The sequence below is a fragment of the Coregonus lavaretus genome, assembly GCF_964263955.1.
Source record: "Coregonus lavaretus genome assembly, chromosome: 12".
NCBI lineage: Eukaryota > Metazoa > Chordata > Actinopteri > Salmoniformes > Salmonidae > Coregonus > Coregonus lavaretus.
The window spans coordinates 12,325,691-12,344,128 of NC_139999.1; the positions used below are offsets into that span (position 1 = coordinate 12,325,691).

At 50.7% G+C, this 18,438-nt stretch overlaps 1 protein-coding gene across 1 annotated transcript in view; it reads left to right on the top strand.

Annotated features, from left to right (window-relative positions):
* LOC311138030 (A-type voltage-gated potassium channel KCND3-like) overlaps positions 1–18,438 on the top strand; it is a gene marked incomplete at both ends in the record, with an annotated part of 118,447 nt that overhangs the window by 89,782 nt on the left and 10,227 nt on the right. Inside the window, one exon of the mRNA XM_084172679.1 lies at positions 8,142–8,304. Within this exon, the coding sequence (XP_084028805.1) occupies positions 8,142–8,304 (163 nt within the window). The remainder of the gene's footprint in view (positions 1–8,141; positions 8,305–18,438) is intronic.

An 18,438-nucleotide genomic window follows, 5' to 3' on the forward strand; every position in this document is an offset into this window, starting at 1 on the left:
AAGAAAAGCAATTTTTTAGTCCATTAAAATAACATCAAATTGATCAGAAATACAGTGTAAACATTGTTAATGTTGTAAATGGCTATTGTAGCTGGAAACAGCTGATTTTTTATGGAATATCTACATAGGCATACAGAGGCCCATTATCAGCAACCATCAGTCCTGTGTTCCAATGGCACGTTGTGTTTGCTAATCCAAGTTTATCATTTAAAAGGCTAATTGATCATTAGAAAACCCTTTTGCAATTATGTTAGCACAGCTGAAAACTGTTGTGCTGATTAAAGAAGCAATAAAACTGGCCTTCTTGAGACTAGTTGAGTATCTGGGGCATCAGCAATTGTGGGTTCGATTACAGAATCAAAATGGCCAGAAACAAATAACTTTCTTCTGAAACTCGTCAGTCTATTCTTGTTCTGAGAAATGAAGGATATTCCATGCGAGAAATTGTCAAGAAACTGAAGATCTCGTACAACGCTGTGTACTACTCCCTTCACAGAACAGAAAGAGGAGTGGACAACTGAGCAAGAGGACAAATACATTAGAGTGTCTAGTTTGATAAACAGACGCCTCACAGGTCCTCAACTGGCAGCTTCGTTAAATAGTACCCACAAAACACCAGTCTCAACGTCAACAGTGAAGAGGCGACTCCGGGATGCTGACCTTCTAGGCAGAGTTGCAAAGAAAAAGCCATATCTCAGACTGGCCAATAAAAAGAAAATATGGGCAAAAGAACACAGACACTGGACAGAGGAAGATTGGAAAAAAAGTGTTATGGACAGACGAATTGAAGTTTGAGGTGTTCGGATCACAAAGAAGAACATTTGTGAGACGCAGACCAAATGAAAGATGCTGGAGGAGTGCTTGATGCCATCTGTCAAGCATGGTGGAGGCAATGTGATGGTCTGGTAGTGCTTTGGTGGTGGTAAAGTGGGAGATTTGTACAGGGTAAAAGGGATCTTGAAGAAGGAAGGCTATCACTCATACCCTGTGGACGGCGCTTGATTGGAGCCAATTTCCTCCTACAACAGGACAATGACCCAAAGCACAGCTCCAAACTATGCAATAACTATTTAGGGAAGAAGCAGTCAGCTGGTATTCTGTCTATAATGGAGTGGCCAGCACAGTCACCGGATCTCAACCCTATTGAGCTGTTGTGGGAGCAGCTTGACCGTATGGTACGTAAGAAGTGCCCATCAAGCCAATCCAACTTGTGGGGAGGTGCTTCAGGAAGCATGAGGTGAAATCTCTTCAGATTACCTCAACAAATTGACAACTAGAATGCCAAAGGTCTGCAAGGCTGTAATTGCTGCAAATTGAGGATTCTTTGACGAAAGCAAAGTTTGAAGGACACAATTATTATTTATATTAAAAATCATTATTTCTAACCTTGTCAATGACTACATTTCCTATGCATTTTGCTATATTTCCTATTCAAACTCATTTCATGTATGTTTTCATGGAAAACAAGGACATTTCTAAGTGACCCCAAACTTTTGAACGGTAGTGTATGTTACTCCAAATCTTAAAGACCTGTTCACTTCAAATGATATGCCTTTGTTCACAAAGATTCAACAGGACCTGGTTAACTGGTCTACCCTACCAAACTCTCTTTTTGGCAGGATTAATGTGGTCAGGATGAATATCCTTCCTCGGCTGTGTGGTGGTTTTTATAGTTAGTCTGTGTGGTGGTTTTTATAGTTAGTCTGTGTGGTGGTCTTTGTAGTCAGTCTGTGTGGTGGTCTTTGTAGTCAGTCTGTGTGTTGGTTTTTGTAGTTAGTCTGTGTGGTGGTTTTTGTAGTTAGTCTGTGTGGTGGTCTTTGTAGTTAGTCTGTGTGATGGTTTTTGTAGTTAGTCTGTGTGGTGGTCTTTGTAGTTAGTCTGTGTGGTGGTCTTTGTAGTTAGTCTGTGTGGTGGTATTTGTAGTCAGTCTGTGTGGTGGTTTTTGTAGTTAGTCTGTGTGGTGGTCTTTGTAGTTAGTCTGTGTGATGGTTTTTGTAGTTAGTCTGTGTGGTGGTCTTTGTAGTTAGTCTTTGTGGTGGTCTTTGTAGTCAGTCTGTGTGGTAGTTTTTGTAGTTAGTCTGTGTGGTGGTCTTTGTAGTCAGTCTGTGTGGTGGTCTTTGTAGTCAGTCTGTGTGGTGGTCTTTGTAGTCAGTCTGTGTGGTGGTCTTCGTAGTCAGTCTGTGTGGTGGTCTTTGTAGTTAGTCTGTGTGGTGGTCTTTGTAGTTAGTCTGTGTGGTGGTCTTTGTAGTCAGTCTGTGAGGTGGTCTTTGTAGTTAGTCTGTGTGATGGTCTTTGTAGTTAGTCTGTGTGGTAGTTTTTGTAGTTAGTCTGTGTGGTGGTCTTTGTAGTCAGTCTGTGTGGTGGTCTTTGTAGTCAGTCTGTGTGGTGGTCTTTGTAGTCAGTCTGTGTGGTGGTCTTTGTAGTTAGTCTGTGTGGTGGTCTTTGTAGTCAGTCTGTGTGGTGGTCTTTGTAGTCAGTCTGTGTGGTGGTCTTTGTAGTTAGTCTGTGTGATGGTCTTTGTAGTTAGTCTGTGTGGTGGTCTTTGTTTGGTTGTCTATGTAACCCCTGTTAAAAGATCATTACAAAACAAAAACAAAGGGCAAACAATTCACACAATGAAACAATGAAACAATTCACACAATGAAACAATGAAACAATTCACACAATGAAACAATGAAACAATTCACACAATGAAACAATGAAACAATTCACACAATGAAACAATGAAACAATGAAACAATTCAAACAATTAAACAATTAAACAATTCACACAATGAAACAATGAAACAATTCACACAATGAAACAATTCACACAATGAAACAATTAAACAATTAAACAATTAAACAATGAATGCACAATAATTGGCGGGAGAGAAGACTCGCCTATATCTTCGCCACACACCCCTCCCCTTCTTCTTGTCTCAACATTTCTCTCCTGTTCTATTGGTTTTCATATCAACTTATTTCATTGTCCAGAAGCCAAAGGCACAATCCTAGTCATATTAGCAACCCATCCTAGTAAATTAAAATCTTCCCGGTCACGTTGTGCAGCGCCATATTTTCCTGACGGAAACTCTGGTCTGTCATGAGTACTCTACTAACACACTTACAGAGTATCCGAGTCAAACCGACAATATTTTGCTTTTAATTAGATTTAGAAGTGACAGCTGGAAAAATAGTTGTTGCTTTACAGAAAAGTTAGCATTAATATTCTTCTCTCTGTCTGTCTGACTTTGTCTCTCTCTCTCTCTCTCTCTCTCTCTCTCTCTCTCTCTCTCTCTCTCTCTCTCTCTCGCTCTCTCTCTATGCTATTAATTTGTAAAAGTGAGCTTGAAGGCATTGCTCTGTTGTTTAGGAGAATACATGGAATACATAAGGAATACATTATGAGGTTGTGTTGTTCGGTAAAAAGGTTGTAAATAGATTGTCAGAATACATGTACAGTTGACTACACATTTCTCAATCAGGGCAAATGACACAGGAAACAAAGGAAGTCACAGGAACATTACCTCCTATGATTGGTTTGCAGTGAAATATCAACTGGGCTGTGTGTGTCTGACATTCTCCAAACTCCACAACTTTATTTTACAATTCAGGGCTTTTTTTGTTTATTGATTCAGAGTAGGTCTGCCAAGTAACATGCTCTCAACCCCGATAACCCCCCCCCCCCCCTTAACCTCCCTTCCCCCTACACACACACCTCTGTTTTGGCTCAACTTCATGAGAGCTTGTACCTGAAGTGTCCATTGATAAAGTGATTTGTTCCCCTGTGCTCACCCTGCCTGCCCCTGAACTGACAAGAAGGGAGCTGTGCTGGCATGACTTTGTTGCGCCCTGTCTGAGCAGCCCAGATAGCGCCTCTATCTCGCTGCCTCTCCCCACCTGTTACTAAGCCTGTCACTGCCTCCTCCACCTGTGTAATCAAATTAGCCCCAGCCAAAGGAACTCAGAAAGCAACACGTAATTGCATAGCAAGAAACAAAAGGAAAGACTGGGAATGAAAGAGAGTAGCTGTTGATATGGGTTTAGCCCCCAAGCCGAACAGTAGAGAGCATCTTGGTACACAATACACAGACATACACACACATACCCACACACACATACGCACACATACCCACACACACCCACACACACATACACACACACACATACCTACACACACATAAACATACACATACATACACCCAGACAGTGCATTCGGAAAGTATTCAGACCCCTTCCCTTTTTCCACATTTTGTTACGTTACAGCCTTATTCTAAAATAGATTAAAATAAAAATAGTCCTAATCAATCTACACACAATATCCTATAATGACAAAGCAAAAACAGGTTTTTAAAATGTTTTGCAAAAAAATAAAAAAATACCTTATTTACATAAGCATTCAGACCCTTTGCTATGATTCTCAAAATTGAGCTCAGGTGCATCCTGTTTCCATTGATCAACCATGAGATGTTTCTACAACTTGATTGGAGTCCACCTGTAGTAAATTCAATTGATTGGACATGATTTGGAAAGGCACACACCTGTCTATATAAGGTCCCACAGTTGACAGTGCATGTCAGAGCAAAAACCAAGCCATGAGGTCAAAGGAATTGTCCGTAAAGCTCCAAGACAGGATTGTGTCGAGGCACAGATCTGGGGAAGGGTACCAAAAAATGTCTGCAGCATTGAAGGTCCCCAAGAACACAGTGGCCTCCATCATTCTTAAATGGAAGAAGTTAGGAACCACCAAGCCTCTTCCTAGAGCTGGCCGCCCAGCCAAACTGAGCAATCAAGGGAAAAGGTCCTTGGTCAGGGAAGAGACCAAGAACTCGATGGTCACTCTTTTATTTATGTTTTCTCCCCAATTTCGTGATATCCAACTAGTAGTTAAAGTCTTGTCCCATCGCTGCAACTCCCGTACGAACTCAGGAGAGGCGAAGGTTGAGAGCCATGCATCCTCTGAAACACAACCCTGCCAAGGCGCACTGCTTCCTGACACACTGCTCGTTTAACCCGGAAGCCAGCCGCACCAATGTGTCGGAGGAAACGCGGTACAGCTGGCGACCGTGTCAGCGCGCATGCGCCCGGCCCGCCACAGGAGTCACTAGAGCGTGAAGGGACAAGGACATCCCGGCCAGCCAAACCCTCCCCTATCCCGGACGGTGCTGGGCCAATTCTGCGTCGCCTCATGGGTCTCCCGGTCGCGGCCGGCTGCGACACAGCACGGGATCGAACCCTGATCTGTAGTGACACCTCAAGCACTGCAGTGCCTTAGACCGCTGCGCAACTCAGGAGGCCCCCGATGGTCATTCTGACAGAGCTCCAGAGTTCCTCTGTGGAGATGGAGAACCTTCCAGAAGGACAACCATCTATGCAGAACTACCTTTATGGTAGTGTGGCCAGACGGAAGTCACTCCTCAGTAAAAGGCACGTGACAGCCTGCTTGGAGTTTGCCAAAAGGCACCTAAAGGACTCTGACCATGAGAAACAAGATTCTCTGGGCTGATGAAACCAATATTGAACTCTTTGGCCTGAATGCCAAGCGTCACGTCTGGAGGAAACCTGCCACCATCCCTACAGTGAAGCATGGTGGTGGCAGCATCATGCTGTGGGGATGTTTTTCAGCGGCAGTGACTGGGAGACTAGTCAGGATCGAGGGAAATATGAACAGAGCGAAGTACAGAGAGATCCTTGATGAAAACCTGCTTCAGAGCGCTCAGGAACTCAGATCGGGGAGAAGGTTGACCTTCCAACAGGACAATGACCCTAAGCACACAGCCAAGACAACGCAGGAGTGGATTCGGGACAAGTCTCTGGATGTCCTTGAGTGGCCCAGCCAAAGCCCAGACTTAAACCCGATCAAACATCTCAGGAGAGACATTACATTTTTACATTTTAGTAATTTAGCAGACACTCTTATCCAGAGCGACTTACAGTTAGTGAGTGCATACATTTTCATACTGGCCCCCCGTGGGAAACGAACCCACAACCCTGGCGTTGCAAGCGCCATGCTCTACCAACTGAGCTACACGGGGCCCCGTGTAGAGACCTGTGTTTACAGACATATTCAATCTCTCCCTATCCCAGTCTGCTGTCCCCACATGCTTCAAGATGGCCACCATTGTACCTGTACCTAAGAAAGCAAAGGTAACTGAACTAAATGACTATCGCTCCGTAGCACTCACTTATGTCATCATGAAGTCCTTTGAGAGACTAGTCAAGGATCATATCACCTCTACATTACCTGTCAACCTAGACCCACTTCAATTTGCTTACCGCCCCAATAGATCCACAGACATCACACTGCAAACTGCCCTATCCCATCTGGACAAGAGGAATACTATTTAAGAATGCTGTTCATTGACTATAGCTCAGCATTCAATACCATAGTACCCTCCAAGCTCATCATTAAGCTCGAGGCCCTGGGTCTGAACCCCGCCCTGTGCAACTGGGTCCTGGACTTCCTGACTGGCCGCCCCCAGGTGGTGAAGGTAGGAAACAACATCTCCACTTCGCTGATCCTCAACACAGGGGCCCCACAAGGGTGCATGCTCAGCCCCCTCCTGTACGCCCTGTTCACCCATGACTGTGTGGCCAAGCACGCCTCCAACTCAATCATCAAGTTTGCAGACGACACAACAGTAGTAGGCTTGATTACCAACAATGACGAGACAGCCTACAGGGAGGAGGTGAGGGCTCTGGGAGTGTGGTGCCAGGAAAATAACCTCTCACTCAGCGTCAACAAAACAAAGGAGATGATCGTGGACTTCAGGAAACAGCAGAGGGAGCACTCCCCTATCCACATCAATGGGACCGCAGTGGAGAAGGTAGAAAGCTTCAAGTTCCTCGGCGTACACATCACTGACAAACTGAAATGGTCCACCAACACAGACAGTGTGATGAAGAAGGCACAACAGCACTTGCCTTGGCACCTAAAACCCTCACAAACTTTTACAGATACACAATTGAGAGCATCCTGTCGGGCTGTATCACCGCCTGGTACAGCAACTGCACCGCCCACAACCGCAGCGCTCTCCAGAGGCACCTACAGCACCCGATGTCACAGGAATGCCAAAAAGATTATAAAGGACAACAACCTCCCGAGCCACTGCCTGTTCACCCCGCTATCATCCAGAAGGCGAGGTCAGTACAGGTGCATCAAAGCTGGGACCGAGAGACTGAAAAACAGCTTCTTTCTCAGGCCATCAGACTGTTAAATAGCCTTCACTAGCACATTAGAAGCTGCTGCCTATATACATAGATTAGAAATCACTGGCCACTTTAATAAATGGAACACTAGTCACTTTAATCATGTTTACATATCTTGCATTACTCATCTCATATGTATATACTGTATTCTATACTATTCTACTGTATCTTAGTCTATGCCGCTCTGACATTGCTTGTCCATATATTTATTTATATATTCTTAATTCCTTTGCTTTACTTAAATTTGTGTGTATTGGGTATATGTTGTGAAATTGTTAGATATTACTTGTTAGATATACTGCACTGTCGGAGCTAGAAACACAAGCATTTCGCTACACCCGCAATAACATCTGCTAAACACGTGTATGTGACCAATACAATTTGATTTGATTTGAAAATAGCTGTGCAGCGACGCTCCCTATCCAACCTGACAGAGCTTGAGAGGATCTGCAGAGAAGAATGGGAGAAACTTCCCAAATATGGGTGTGCCAAGCTTGTAGCGTCATACCCAAGAAAACTCTAGGCTGTAATCGCTGCCAAAGGTGCTTCAACAAAGTACTGAGTAAAGGGTCTGAATATTTCCGGGGGGTTTTCTATAAATTTGCAAAAATGTCAAAAACAACTGTTTTTGCATTGTCATTATGGGGTATTGTGTGTAGATTGATGAGGGAAAAAAGCAATTTAATCAATTTTAGAATAAGGCTGTAACGTAACAAAATGTGGAAAAAGTCAAGGGGTCTGAATACTTTCCGAATATACTGTAAACACACACACAACCTGCTGAGACGCTGACCCTTTGGAAGGTCACGTGTACAGACTCAGAACTGTAGACTGCATTTTAAATGTATCCAATACAGTATTTCATATTTTCTACTCCTTCTCTCTCCCTATTTCTCTCTCTTTCTCCCCCGCCCCTCTCTCTCGCTCTCTCTCTTTCTCTCTCTCTGTAGTTACGGGGACATGGTGCCGAAGACGATCGCGGGGAAGATCTTTGGTTCTATCTGTTCTCTGAGCGGGGTGCTGGTAATCGCCCTGCCTGTTCCAGTCATCGTGTCCAACTTTAGCCGCATCTATCACCAGAACCAGAGAGCTGACAAACGGCGTGCTCAGAAGGTGCAGGTAAACACCATTCACCTGATAGATTACCTGCATCCGGCTGTAGGGAGGCGAGGGGGGGGATGCGCGTGTGTGTGCATGTGTGGCTGCGTTCGTTCGTGTGTGTGTGTGTGTGTGTGTGGATACGACACCCCTCGCCCCCCTGACTTCAGAGGTTTCACTAACCCCTGGCATGCAGCAGACAGACAGATGTGATAGGTTACGCACTGGGAATTGCTGGGGGGTCGATGGGATGGGACTGCATGCCCTTGGTCCAGCATCACACAATCAAACCACCATTTAGCAAAGGATCATTAGTTTAATGGCAGTAGCAAAGATCTGATGACAAATCTGCTTTTTTTATGAAAGGCAGAAAGGCCATTTTAGCCATTTTGAGCTGAGTGTTCTCCCATTAAGTACGTACTCAGCGTCTGAGTAGCAGATCTTTGTCCGTCAGCCTGCACACATCCTGTGTGTTCTCAGAGTGCCTTGGAGAGAGACCCTTCACAGGTGCTCTGACCACACACATTAAACGCTAAGTGCACACACATGCACACACACACACACACACACACACACACACACACACACACACACACACACACACACACACACACACACACACACACACACACACACACCAAGCATTAAGTAGTGGTGTCTAACCACTCTCACCACAGCCCCAGTGGTGTTGACCTTTCATAAGAACGTTAAGTGTCCATCAAGGCAGAGTGCAGGTGAGGCCAGTATGAGGTCACACTCCTCAGGTTAAGACCTGTGGTTACACTCCTGTGGTCACACTCCTGTGGTTACACTCCTGTGGTCACACTCCTGTGGTTACACTCCTCGGGTTAAGACCTGTGGTTACACTCCTGTGGTTACATTCCTGAGGTCACACTCCTGTGGTTACACTCCTGTGGTTACACTCCTGAGGTTACACTCCTGAGGTTACACTCCTGAGGTCACACTCCTGTGGTCACACTCCTGAGGTTACACTCCTGTGGTTACATTCCTGAGGTCACACTCCTGTGGTTACACTCCTGTGGTTACACTCCTGTGGTCACACTCCTGTGGTTACATTCCTGAGGTCAACTGTTAAGGCAAATAGCTAGTGTATGCTTTCCTATGGTCTTTTACAGTGAGTAACATTTACATTTTATCTTCTTCTAATTGCAGTGGAAACCTGTCATAGACATGGTGCTAATCAGCCTCTAAAGAGTTATAACACTGCAGTGGTTAATCCCTCACGACCCCTACCCCCTACCCCCTACCTCCTACCCCCTACCCCCTACCCCCTACCTCCTACCCCCTACCCCCTACCCCCTACCTCCTACCCCCTACCTCCTACCCCCTACCCCCTACCCCCTACCTCCTACCCCCTACCCCCTACCTCCTACCCCCTACCCCCTACCCCCTACCCCCTACCTCCTACCTCCTACCCCCTACCCCCTACCTCCTACCCCCTACCCCCTACCCCCTACCTCCTACCCCCTACCCCCTACCCCCTACCTCCTACAGCGTACCTGCTAACAGTTATTACTCTCTTATGCCAGGCTCCTGAAATGTGCACTGCATGCAACTTCAAACTGGGCACACACTGGTTGAATCGACGTTGTTTCTACGTCATTGCTATGAAATGTTGTTGAATCAACGTGGAATAGATGTTTAACTGACGTCTGTGCCCAGTGGGTTGGTCCACGTGCGCTGACGAGCCAGAGCGGGTGTCTCTCAAATTAGCCGTGTTCACCTCTCCCTCCCTCCCTCCCTCCCTCCCTCCCCCTCATCCGTCTTCATCCCACTCTAATAGCGGGCTGGCTGCTCCAGGCTCCCAGTACAATTAACTGGCCATCTGGGGCCAACGCTGGAAAAAAACGAACTTCTCATGTATCCTATCTTTCTCGTCCTAGTACAGACCTTTAACTACATCTAACAGACAGGTTGATAGTTATTCTATTATCATAGCTAAGTAAGGTACAATAATATGTAAGAAGGGTACCAAGAAGATTGGTATTGTTACCCATCAACCCTGTGTGGCGGGCTCCCCTAATGCACCATCCCATTTGCTCTAACTGAGGGTCGCCACTAGCTTGACCAGCCACACAAGGAGGACAAGTATAACGTTGTGGCAAGTCTTATTCACTGGTGACATGCAACTGGAGCCCAGAGTCACGACAGTCAAGGTTTTATTTTAGTGTAACACAAATCACAAATGTAGTTGCTTGAGCAATAGGGAGGGCTCTCACCCACAGCACAGCAGGTTCTGACTGGGCTGGGGTCACATCGTTAATGGCACGGCAAAGTTAAGTGGAGCCATACAGAGAGACAGTGTGCCTTCAGGGCCAGAGAGAGAGACAGTGTGCCTTCAGGGCCAGAGAGAGAGACAGTGTGCCTTCAGGGCCAGAGAGACAGTCTGCCTTCAGGGCCAGAGAGAGAGACAGTGTGCCTTCAGGGCCAGAGAGAGAGACAGTGTGCCTTCAGGGCCAGAGAGACAGTGTGCCTTCAGGGCCAGAGAGAGAGACAGTGTGCCTTCAGGGCCAGAGAGAGACATTGTGCCTTCAGGGCCAGAGAGAGAGACAGTGTGCCTTCAGGGCCAGAGAGACAGTGTGCCTTCAGGGCCAGAGAGAGACAGTGTGCCTTCAGGGCCAGAGAGAGACAGTGTGCCTTCAGGGCCAGAGAGAGACAGTGTGCCTTCAGGGCCAGAGAGAGAGACAGTGTGCCTTCAGGGCCAGAGAGACAGTGTGCCTTCAGGGCCAGAGAGAGAGACAGTGTGCCTTCAGGGCCAGAGAGACAGTGTGCCTACAGGGCCAGAGAGAGAGACAGTGTGCCTTCAGGGCCAGAAATAGAGACAGTGTGCCTTCAGGGCCAGAGAGAGAGACAGTGTGCCTTCAGGGCCAGAGAGACAGTGTGCCTACAGGGCCAGAGAGAGAGACAGTGTGCCTTCAGGGCCAGAGAGAGAGACAGTGTGCCTTCAGGGCCAGAGAGAGCTCTTATCTCCTGCCCTAATTGAATTGGAGAGGAGAATATCCAGACAGCAACTACAACTAAGGTGATCAGAAGACGGTTTTTAGAAGACATTGTGCCTTCAATGCCAAGAGAGAGACCGTTCCTCAGGGCCAGAGAGAGAGACAGTGTGCCTTCAGGGCCAGAGAGAGAGACAGTGTGCCTACAGGGCCAGAGAGAGAGAGTGTGCCTTCAGGGCCTGAGAGACAGTGTGCCTTCAGGGCCAGAGAGACAGTGTGCCTACAGGGCCAGAGAGAGAGACAGTGTGCCTTCAGGGCCAGAAAGAGAGACAGTGTGCCATCAGGGTCAGAGAGACAGTGTGCCTACAGGGCCAGAGAAAGAGAGACAGTGTGCCTTCAGGGCCAGAGAGAGAGACAGTGTGCCTTCAGGTCCAGAGAGAGAGACAGTGTGCCTTCAAGGCCAGAGAGTCAGTGTGCCTTCAGGGCCAGAGAGAGAGACAGTGTGCCATCAGGGCCAGAGAGTCAGTGTGCCTTCAGGGCCAGAGAGAGAGACAGAGTGCCGTCAGGGCCAGAGACAGTGTGCCTTCAGAGCCAGAGAGAGAGAGACAGTGTGCCTTCAGGGCCAGAGAGAGAGACAGTGTGCCTTCAGGGCCAGAGAGAGAGAGACAGTGTGCCTTCAGGGCCAGAGAGAGGGACAGTGTGCCTTCAGGGCTAGAGAGAGAGACAGTGTGCCTTCAGGGCCAGAGAGAGAGACAGTGTGCCTTCAGGGCCAGAGAGAGAGACAGTGTGCCTTCAGGGCCAGAGAGACAGTGTGCCTTCAGGGCCAGAGAGAGAGACAGTGTGCCTTCAGGGCCAGAGAGACAGTGTGCCTTCAGGGCCAGAGAGAGACAGTGTGCCTTCAGGGCCAGAGAGAGACAGTGTGCCTTCAGGGCCAGAGAGAGACAGTGTGCCTTCAGGGCCAGAGAGAGAGACAGTGTGCCTTCAGGGCCAGAGAGACAGTGTGCCTTCAGGGCCAGAGAGAGAGACAGTGTGCCTTCAGGGCCAGAGAGACAGTGTGCCTACAGGGCCAGAGAGAGAGACAGTGTGCCTTCAGGGCCAGAGATAGAGACAGTGTGCCTTCAGGGCCAGAGAGAGAGACAGTGTGCCTTCAGGGCCAGAGAGACAGTGTGCCTACAGGGCCAGAGAGAGAGACAGTGTGCCTTCAGGGCCAGAGAGAGAGACAGTGTGCCTTCAGGGCCAGAGAGAGAGACAGTGTGCCTTCAGGGCCAGAGAGACAGTGTGCCTTCAGGGCCAGAGAGAGAGAGTGTGCCTTCAGGGCCAGAGAGAGAGACAGTGTGCCTTCAGGGCCAGAGAGAGAGACAGTGTGCCTTCAGGGCCAGAGAGAGAGACAGTGTGCCTTCAGGGCCAGAGAGAGAGACAGTGTGCCTTCAGGGCCAGAGAGAGAGACAGTGTGCCTACAGGGCCGGAGAGAGAGAGTGTGCCTTCAGGGCCTGAGAGACAGTGTGCCTTCAGGGCCAGAGAGACAGTGTGCCTACAGGGCCAGAGAGAGAGACAGTGTGCCTTCAGGGCCAGAAAGAGAGACAGTGTGCCGTCAGGGTCAGAGAGACAGTGTGCCTACAGGGCCAGAGAGAGAGAGACAGTGTGCCTTCAGGGCCAGAGAGAGAGACAGTGTGCCTTCAGGTCCAGAGAGAGAGACAGTGTGCCTTCAAGGCCAGAGAGTCAGTGTGCCTTCAGGGCCAGAGAGAGAGACAGTGTGCCATCAGGGCCAGAGAGTCAGTGTGCCTTCAGGGCCAGAGAGAGAGACAGAGTGCCGTCAGGGCCAGAGACAGTGTGCCTTCAGAGCCAGAGAGAGAGAGACAGTGTGCCTTCAGGGCCAGAGAGAGAGACAGTGTGCCTTCAGGGCCAGAGAGAGAGAGACAGTGTGCCTTCAGGGCCAGAGAGAGGGACAGTGTGCCTTCAGGGCTAGAGAGAGAGACAGTGTGCCTTCAGGGCCAGAGAGAGAGACAGTGTGCCTTCAGGGCCAGAGAGAGAGACAGTGTGCCTTCAGGGCCAGAGAGACAGTGTGCCTTCAGGGCCAGAGAGAGAGACAGTGTGCCTTCAGGGCCAGAGAGAGACATTGTGCCTTCAGGGCCAGAGAGAGAGACAGTGTGCCTTCAGGGCCAGAGAGACAGTGTGCCTTCAGGGCCAGAGAGAGACAGTGTGCCTTCAGGGCCAGAGAGAGACAGTGTGCCTTCAGGGCCAGAGAGAGAGACAGTGTGCCTTCAGGGCCAGAGAGAGACATTGTGCCTTCAGGGCCAGAGAGAGAGACAGTGTGCCTTCAGGGCCAGAGAGACAGTGTGCCTTCAGGGCCAGAGAGAGACAGTGTGCCTTCAGGGCCAGAGAGAGACAGTGTGCCTTCAGGGCCAGAGAGAGAGACAGTGTGCCTTCAGGGCTAGAGAGACAGTGTGCCTTCAGGGCCAGAGAGAGAGACAGTGTGCCTTCAGGGCCAGAGAGACAGTGTGCCTACAGGGCCAGAGAGAGAGACAGTGTGCCTTCAGGGCCAGAGATAGAGACAGTGTGCCTTCAGGGCCAGAGAGAGAGACAGTGTGCCTTCAGGGCCAGAGAGACAGTGTGCCTACAGGGCCAGAGAGAGAGACAGTGTGCCTTCAGGGCCAGAGAGAGAGACAGTGTGCCTTCAGGGCCAGAGAGAGAGACAGTGTGCCTTCAGGGCCAGAGAGACAGTGTGCCTTCAGGGCCAGAGAGAGAGAGTGTGCCTTCAGGGCCAGAGAGAGAGACAGTGTGCCTTCAGGGCCAGAGAGAGAGACAGTGTGCCTTCAGGGCCAGAGAGAGAGACAGTGTGCCTTCAGGGCCAGAGAGAGAGACAGTGTGCCTTCAGGGCCAGAGAGAGAGACAGTGTGCCTACAGGGCCAGAGAGAGAGAGTGTGCCTTCAGGGCCTGAGAGACAGTGTGCCTTCAGGGCCAGAGAGACAGTGTGCCTACAGGGCCAGAGAGAGAGACAGTGTGCCTTCAGGGCCAGAAAGAGAGACAGTGTGCCGTCAGGGTCAGAGAGACAGTGTGCCTACAGGGCCAGAGAGAGAGAGACAGTGTGCCTTCAGGGCCAGAGAGAGAGACAGTGTGCCTTCAGGTCCAGAGAGAGAGACAGTGTGCCTTCAAGGCCAGAGAGTCAGTGTGCCTTCAGGGCCAGAGAGAGAGACAGTGTGCCATCAGGGCCAGAGAGTCAGTGTGCCTTCAGGGCCAGAGAGAGAGACAGAGTGCCGTCAGGGCCAGAGACAGTGTGCCTTCAGAGCCAGAGAGAGAGAGACAGTGTGCCTTCAGGGCCAGAGAGAGAGACAGTGTGCCTTCAGGGCCAGAGAGAGAGAGACAGTGTGCCTTCAGGGCCAGAGAGAGGGACAGTGTGCCTTCAGGGCTAGAGAGAGAGACAGTGTGCCTTCAGGGCCAGAGAGAGAGACAGTGTGCCTTCAGGGCCAGAGAGAGAGACAGTGTGCCTTCAGGGCTAGAGAGAGAGACAGTGTGCCTTCAGGGCCAGAGAGAGAGACAGTGTGCCTTCAGGGCCAGAGAGAGAGACATTGTGCCTTCAGGGCCAGAGAGAGAGACAGTGTGCCTTCAGGGCCAGAGAGACGGTGTGCCTTCAGGGCCAGAGAGAGAGACATTGTGCCTTCAGGGCCAGAGAGAGAGACAGTGTGCCTTCAGGGCCAGAGAGACAGTGTGCCTTCAGGGCCAGAGAGAGAGACAGTGTGCCGTCAGGGCCAGAGAGAGAGACAGTGTGCCGTCAGGGCCAGAGAGACAGTGTGCCTTCAGGGCCAGAGAGAGAGACAGTGTGCCTTCAGGGCCAGAGAGACAGTGTGCCTTCAGGGCCAGAGAGAGAGACAGTGTGCCGTCAGGGCCAGAGAGAGAGACAGTGTGCCGTCAGGGCCAGAGAGAGAGACAGTGTGCCGTCAGGGCCAGAGAGAGAAAGACAGTGTGCCTTCAGGGCCAGAGAGAGAGACAGTGTGCCTTCAGGGCCAGAGAGAGAGACATTGTGCCTTCAGGGCCAGAGAGAGAGACAGTGTGCCTTCAGGGCCAGAGAGAGAGACAGTGTGCCTTCAGGGCCAGAGAAAGAGACAGTGTGCCTTCAGGGCCAGAGAGAGAGACAGTGTGCCGTCAGGGCCAGAGAGAGAGACAGTGTGCCGTCAGGGCCAGAGAGACAGTGTGCCTTCAGGGCCAGAGAGAGAGACATTGTGCCTTCAGGGCCAGAGAGAGGGACATTGTGCCTTCAGGGCCAGAGAGAGAGACAGTGTGCCTTCAGGGCCAGAGAGAGAGTGTGCCTTCAGGGCCAGAGAGAGACAGTGTGCCTTCAGGGCCAGAGAGAGACAGTGTGCCTTCAGGGCCAGAGAGAGAGACAGTGTGCCTTCAGGGCCAGAGAGAGAGTGTGCCTTCAGGGCCAGAGAGAGAGAGTGTGCCTTCAGGGCCAGAGAGACAGTGTGCCTTCAGGGCCAGAGAGAGAGACAGTGTGCCTTCAGGGCCAGAGAGAGACATTGTGCCTTCAGGGCCAGAGAGAGAGACAGTGTGCCTTCAGGGCCAGAGAGAGAGACAGTGTGGGCTCCATTAAATTAGCTCAGACAAACACTCTGCTCAGAGAAGACTATTACTTTACTCCTGGGCTGTGGATGGGCTGTGGATTAGCTGTGGATGAGCTGTGGATGAGCTGTGGCTGGGCTGTGGATGAGCTGTGGCTGGGCTGTGGCTGTGGATGAATTGTGGATGAGCTGTGGCTGGGCTGTGGATGAGCTGTAGCTGGGCTATGGATGAGCTGTGGATGAGCTGTGGATGAGCTGTGGCTGGGCTGTGGATGAGCTGTGGCTGGGCTGTGGCTGTGGATGAGATGTGGATGAGCTGTGGCTGGGCTGTGGCTGGGCTGTAGCTGGGCTGTGGCTGTGGATGAGCTGTGGCTGGGCTGTGGATGAGCTGTAGCTGGGCTATGGATGAGCTGTGGATGAGCTGTGGCTGGGCTGGGGTGAGCTGTAGCTGGGCTGTGGATGAGCTGTGGATGAGCTGTGGCTGGGCTGTGGCTGTGGATGAGCTGTGGATGAGCTGTGGATGAGCTGTGGCTGGGCTGTGGCTGGACTGTAGCTGGTCTGTGGCTGTGGATGAGCTGTGGATGAGCTGTAGCTGGGCTGTGGATGAGCTGTGGCTGGGCTGTGAATGAGCTGTGGATGAGCTGTGGCTGGGCTGTGGATGAGCTGTAGCTGCGCTGTGGATGAGCTGTGGCTGGGCTGTGGATAAGATGTAGCTGGGCTGTGGATGAGCTGTGGCTGGGCTGTGGGTGAGCTGTGGATGAGCTGTGGATGAGCTGTGGCTGGGCTGTGGATAAGCTGTAGCTGGGCTGTGGATGAGCTGTAGCTGGGCGGTGGATGAGCTGTGGATGAGCTGTGGATGAGCTGTTGCTGGGCTGTGGCTGGGCTGTGGATGAGCTGTGGATGAGCTGTGGCTGGGCTGTGGCTGGGCTGTGGATGAGCTGTAGCTGGGCTATGGATGAGCTGTGGCTGGGCTGTGGATGAGCTGTGGATGAGCTGTGGCTGGGCTGTGGCTGGGCTGTGGCTGGGCTGTGGATGAGCTGTAGCTGGGCTATGGATGAGCTGTGGCTGGGCTGTGGATGAGCTGTAGCTGGGCGGTGGATGAGCTGTAGCTGAGCTGTGGATGAGCTGTGGATGAGCTGTGGATGAGCTGTGGCTGGGGCTGCAGTATGGCCACAGCTGAATGAGTGAAACATCCACTCCCCCAGACACCACAGAGTGAAGAGAGATGGAAGGAAGTTGAACAGGATTCAGTTTGAACGTTTTTTTTTTTTTTTTTGAGAGACAGTGTGCCTTCAGGGCCAGAGAGAGAGACAGTGTGCCTTCAGGGCCAGAGAGACAGTGTGCCTTCGGGGCCAGAGAGAGAGAGTGTGCCTTCAGGGCCAGAGAGACAGTGTGCCTTCAGGGCCAGAGAGAGAGACGGTGTGCCTTCAGGGCCAGAGAGAGAGACAGTGTGCCTTCAGGGCCAGAGAGAGAGACAGTGTGCCTTCAGGGCCAGAGAGAGAGACAGTGTGCCTTCAGGGCCAGAGAGAGAGACAGTGTGCCTTCAGGGCCAGAGAGAGAGACAGTGTGCCTTCAGGGCCAGAGAAAGAGACAGTGTGCCTTCAGGGCCAGAGAGACAGTGTGCCTTCAGGGCCAGAGAGAGAGACAGTGTGCCTTCAGGGCCAGAGAGAGAGACAGTGTGCCTTCAGGGCCAGAGAAAGAGACAGTGTGCCTTCAGGGCCAGAGAGACAGTGTGCCTTCAGGGCCAGAGAGAGAGACAGTGTGCCTTCAGGGCCAGAGAGAGAGACAGTGTGCCTTCAGGGCCAGAGAGAGAGACAATGTGGGCTCCATTAAATTAGCTCAGACAAACACTCTGCTTTACTCCTGGGCTGTGGATGAGCTGTAGATGGGCTGTGGCTGTGGATGAGCTGTGGATGAGCTGTGGCTAGGCTGTGGATGAGCTGTGGATGAGCTGTGGATGAGCTGTGGCTGGGCTGTGGCTGGGCTGTAGCTGGGCTATAGATGAGCTGTGGATGAGCTGTGGATGAGCTGTGGATGGGCTGTGGCTGGGCTGTGGATTAGCTGTAGCTGGGCTGTGGATGAGCTGTGGATGAGCTGTGGCTGGGCTGTGGATGAGCTGTAGCTGGGCTGTGGATGAGCTGTGGCTGGGCTGTGGCTGGGCTGTGGATGAGCTGTGGCTGGGCTGTGGCTGGGCTGTGGATGAGCTGTAGCTGGGCTATGGATGAGCTGTGGATGAGCTGTGGATGAGCTGTGGATGAGCTGTGGCTGGGGATGCAGTATGGCCACAGCTGAATGAGTGAAACATCCACTCCCCCAGACAGCACAGAGTGAAGAGAGATGGAAGGAAGTTGAACAGGATTCAGTTTGAAAGTTTTTTGTTCTTTTTTTGTTAAAGAAACCATCAGTGCACATCACTAACATTTCCAAAGCCTCCTTTCAGTTAGATACTGCTCCAGTTTTTCATTTTATTCATTTAAGTTTTTCCTGCGTCAAATGAAGCCTTTGATCAATGTCTGAGTAAAGCAAATGCCATGAGACAGGCAGCCTGCTCATTTAAATTACATGTCCTATATTTCCCACTGGTGAGGGGCAGAGAAAGCAGCAGCATAGAAGTGCTGGCCTGATCCCGGATCTGT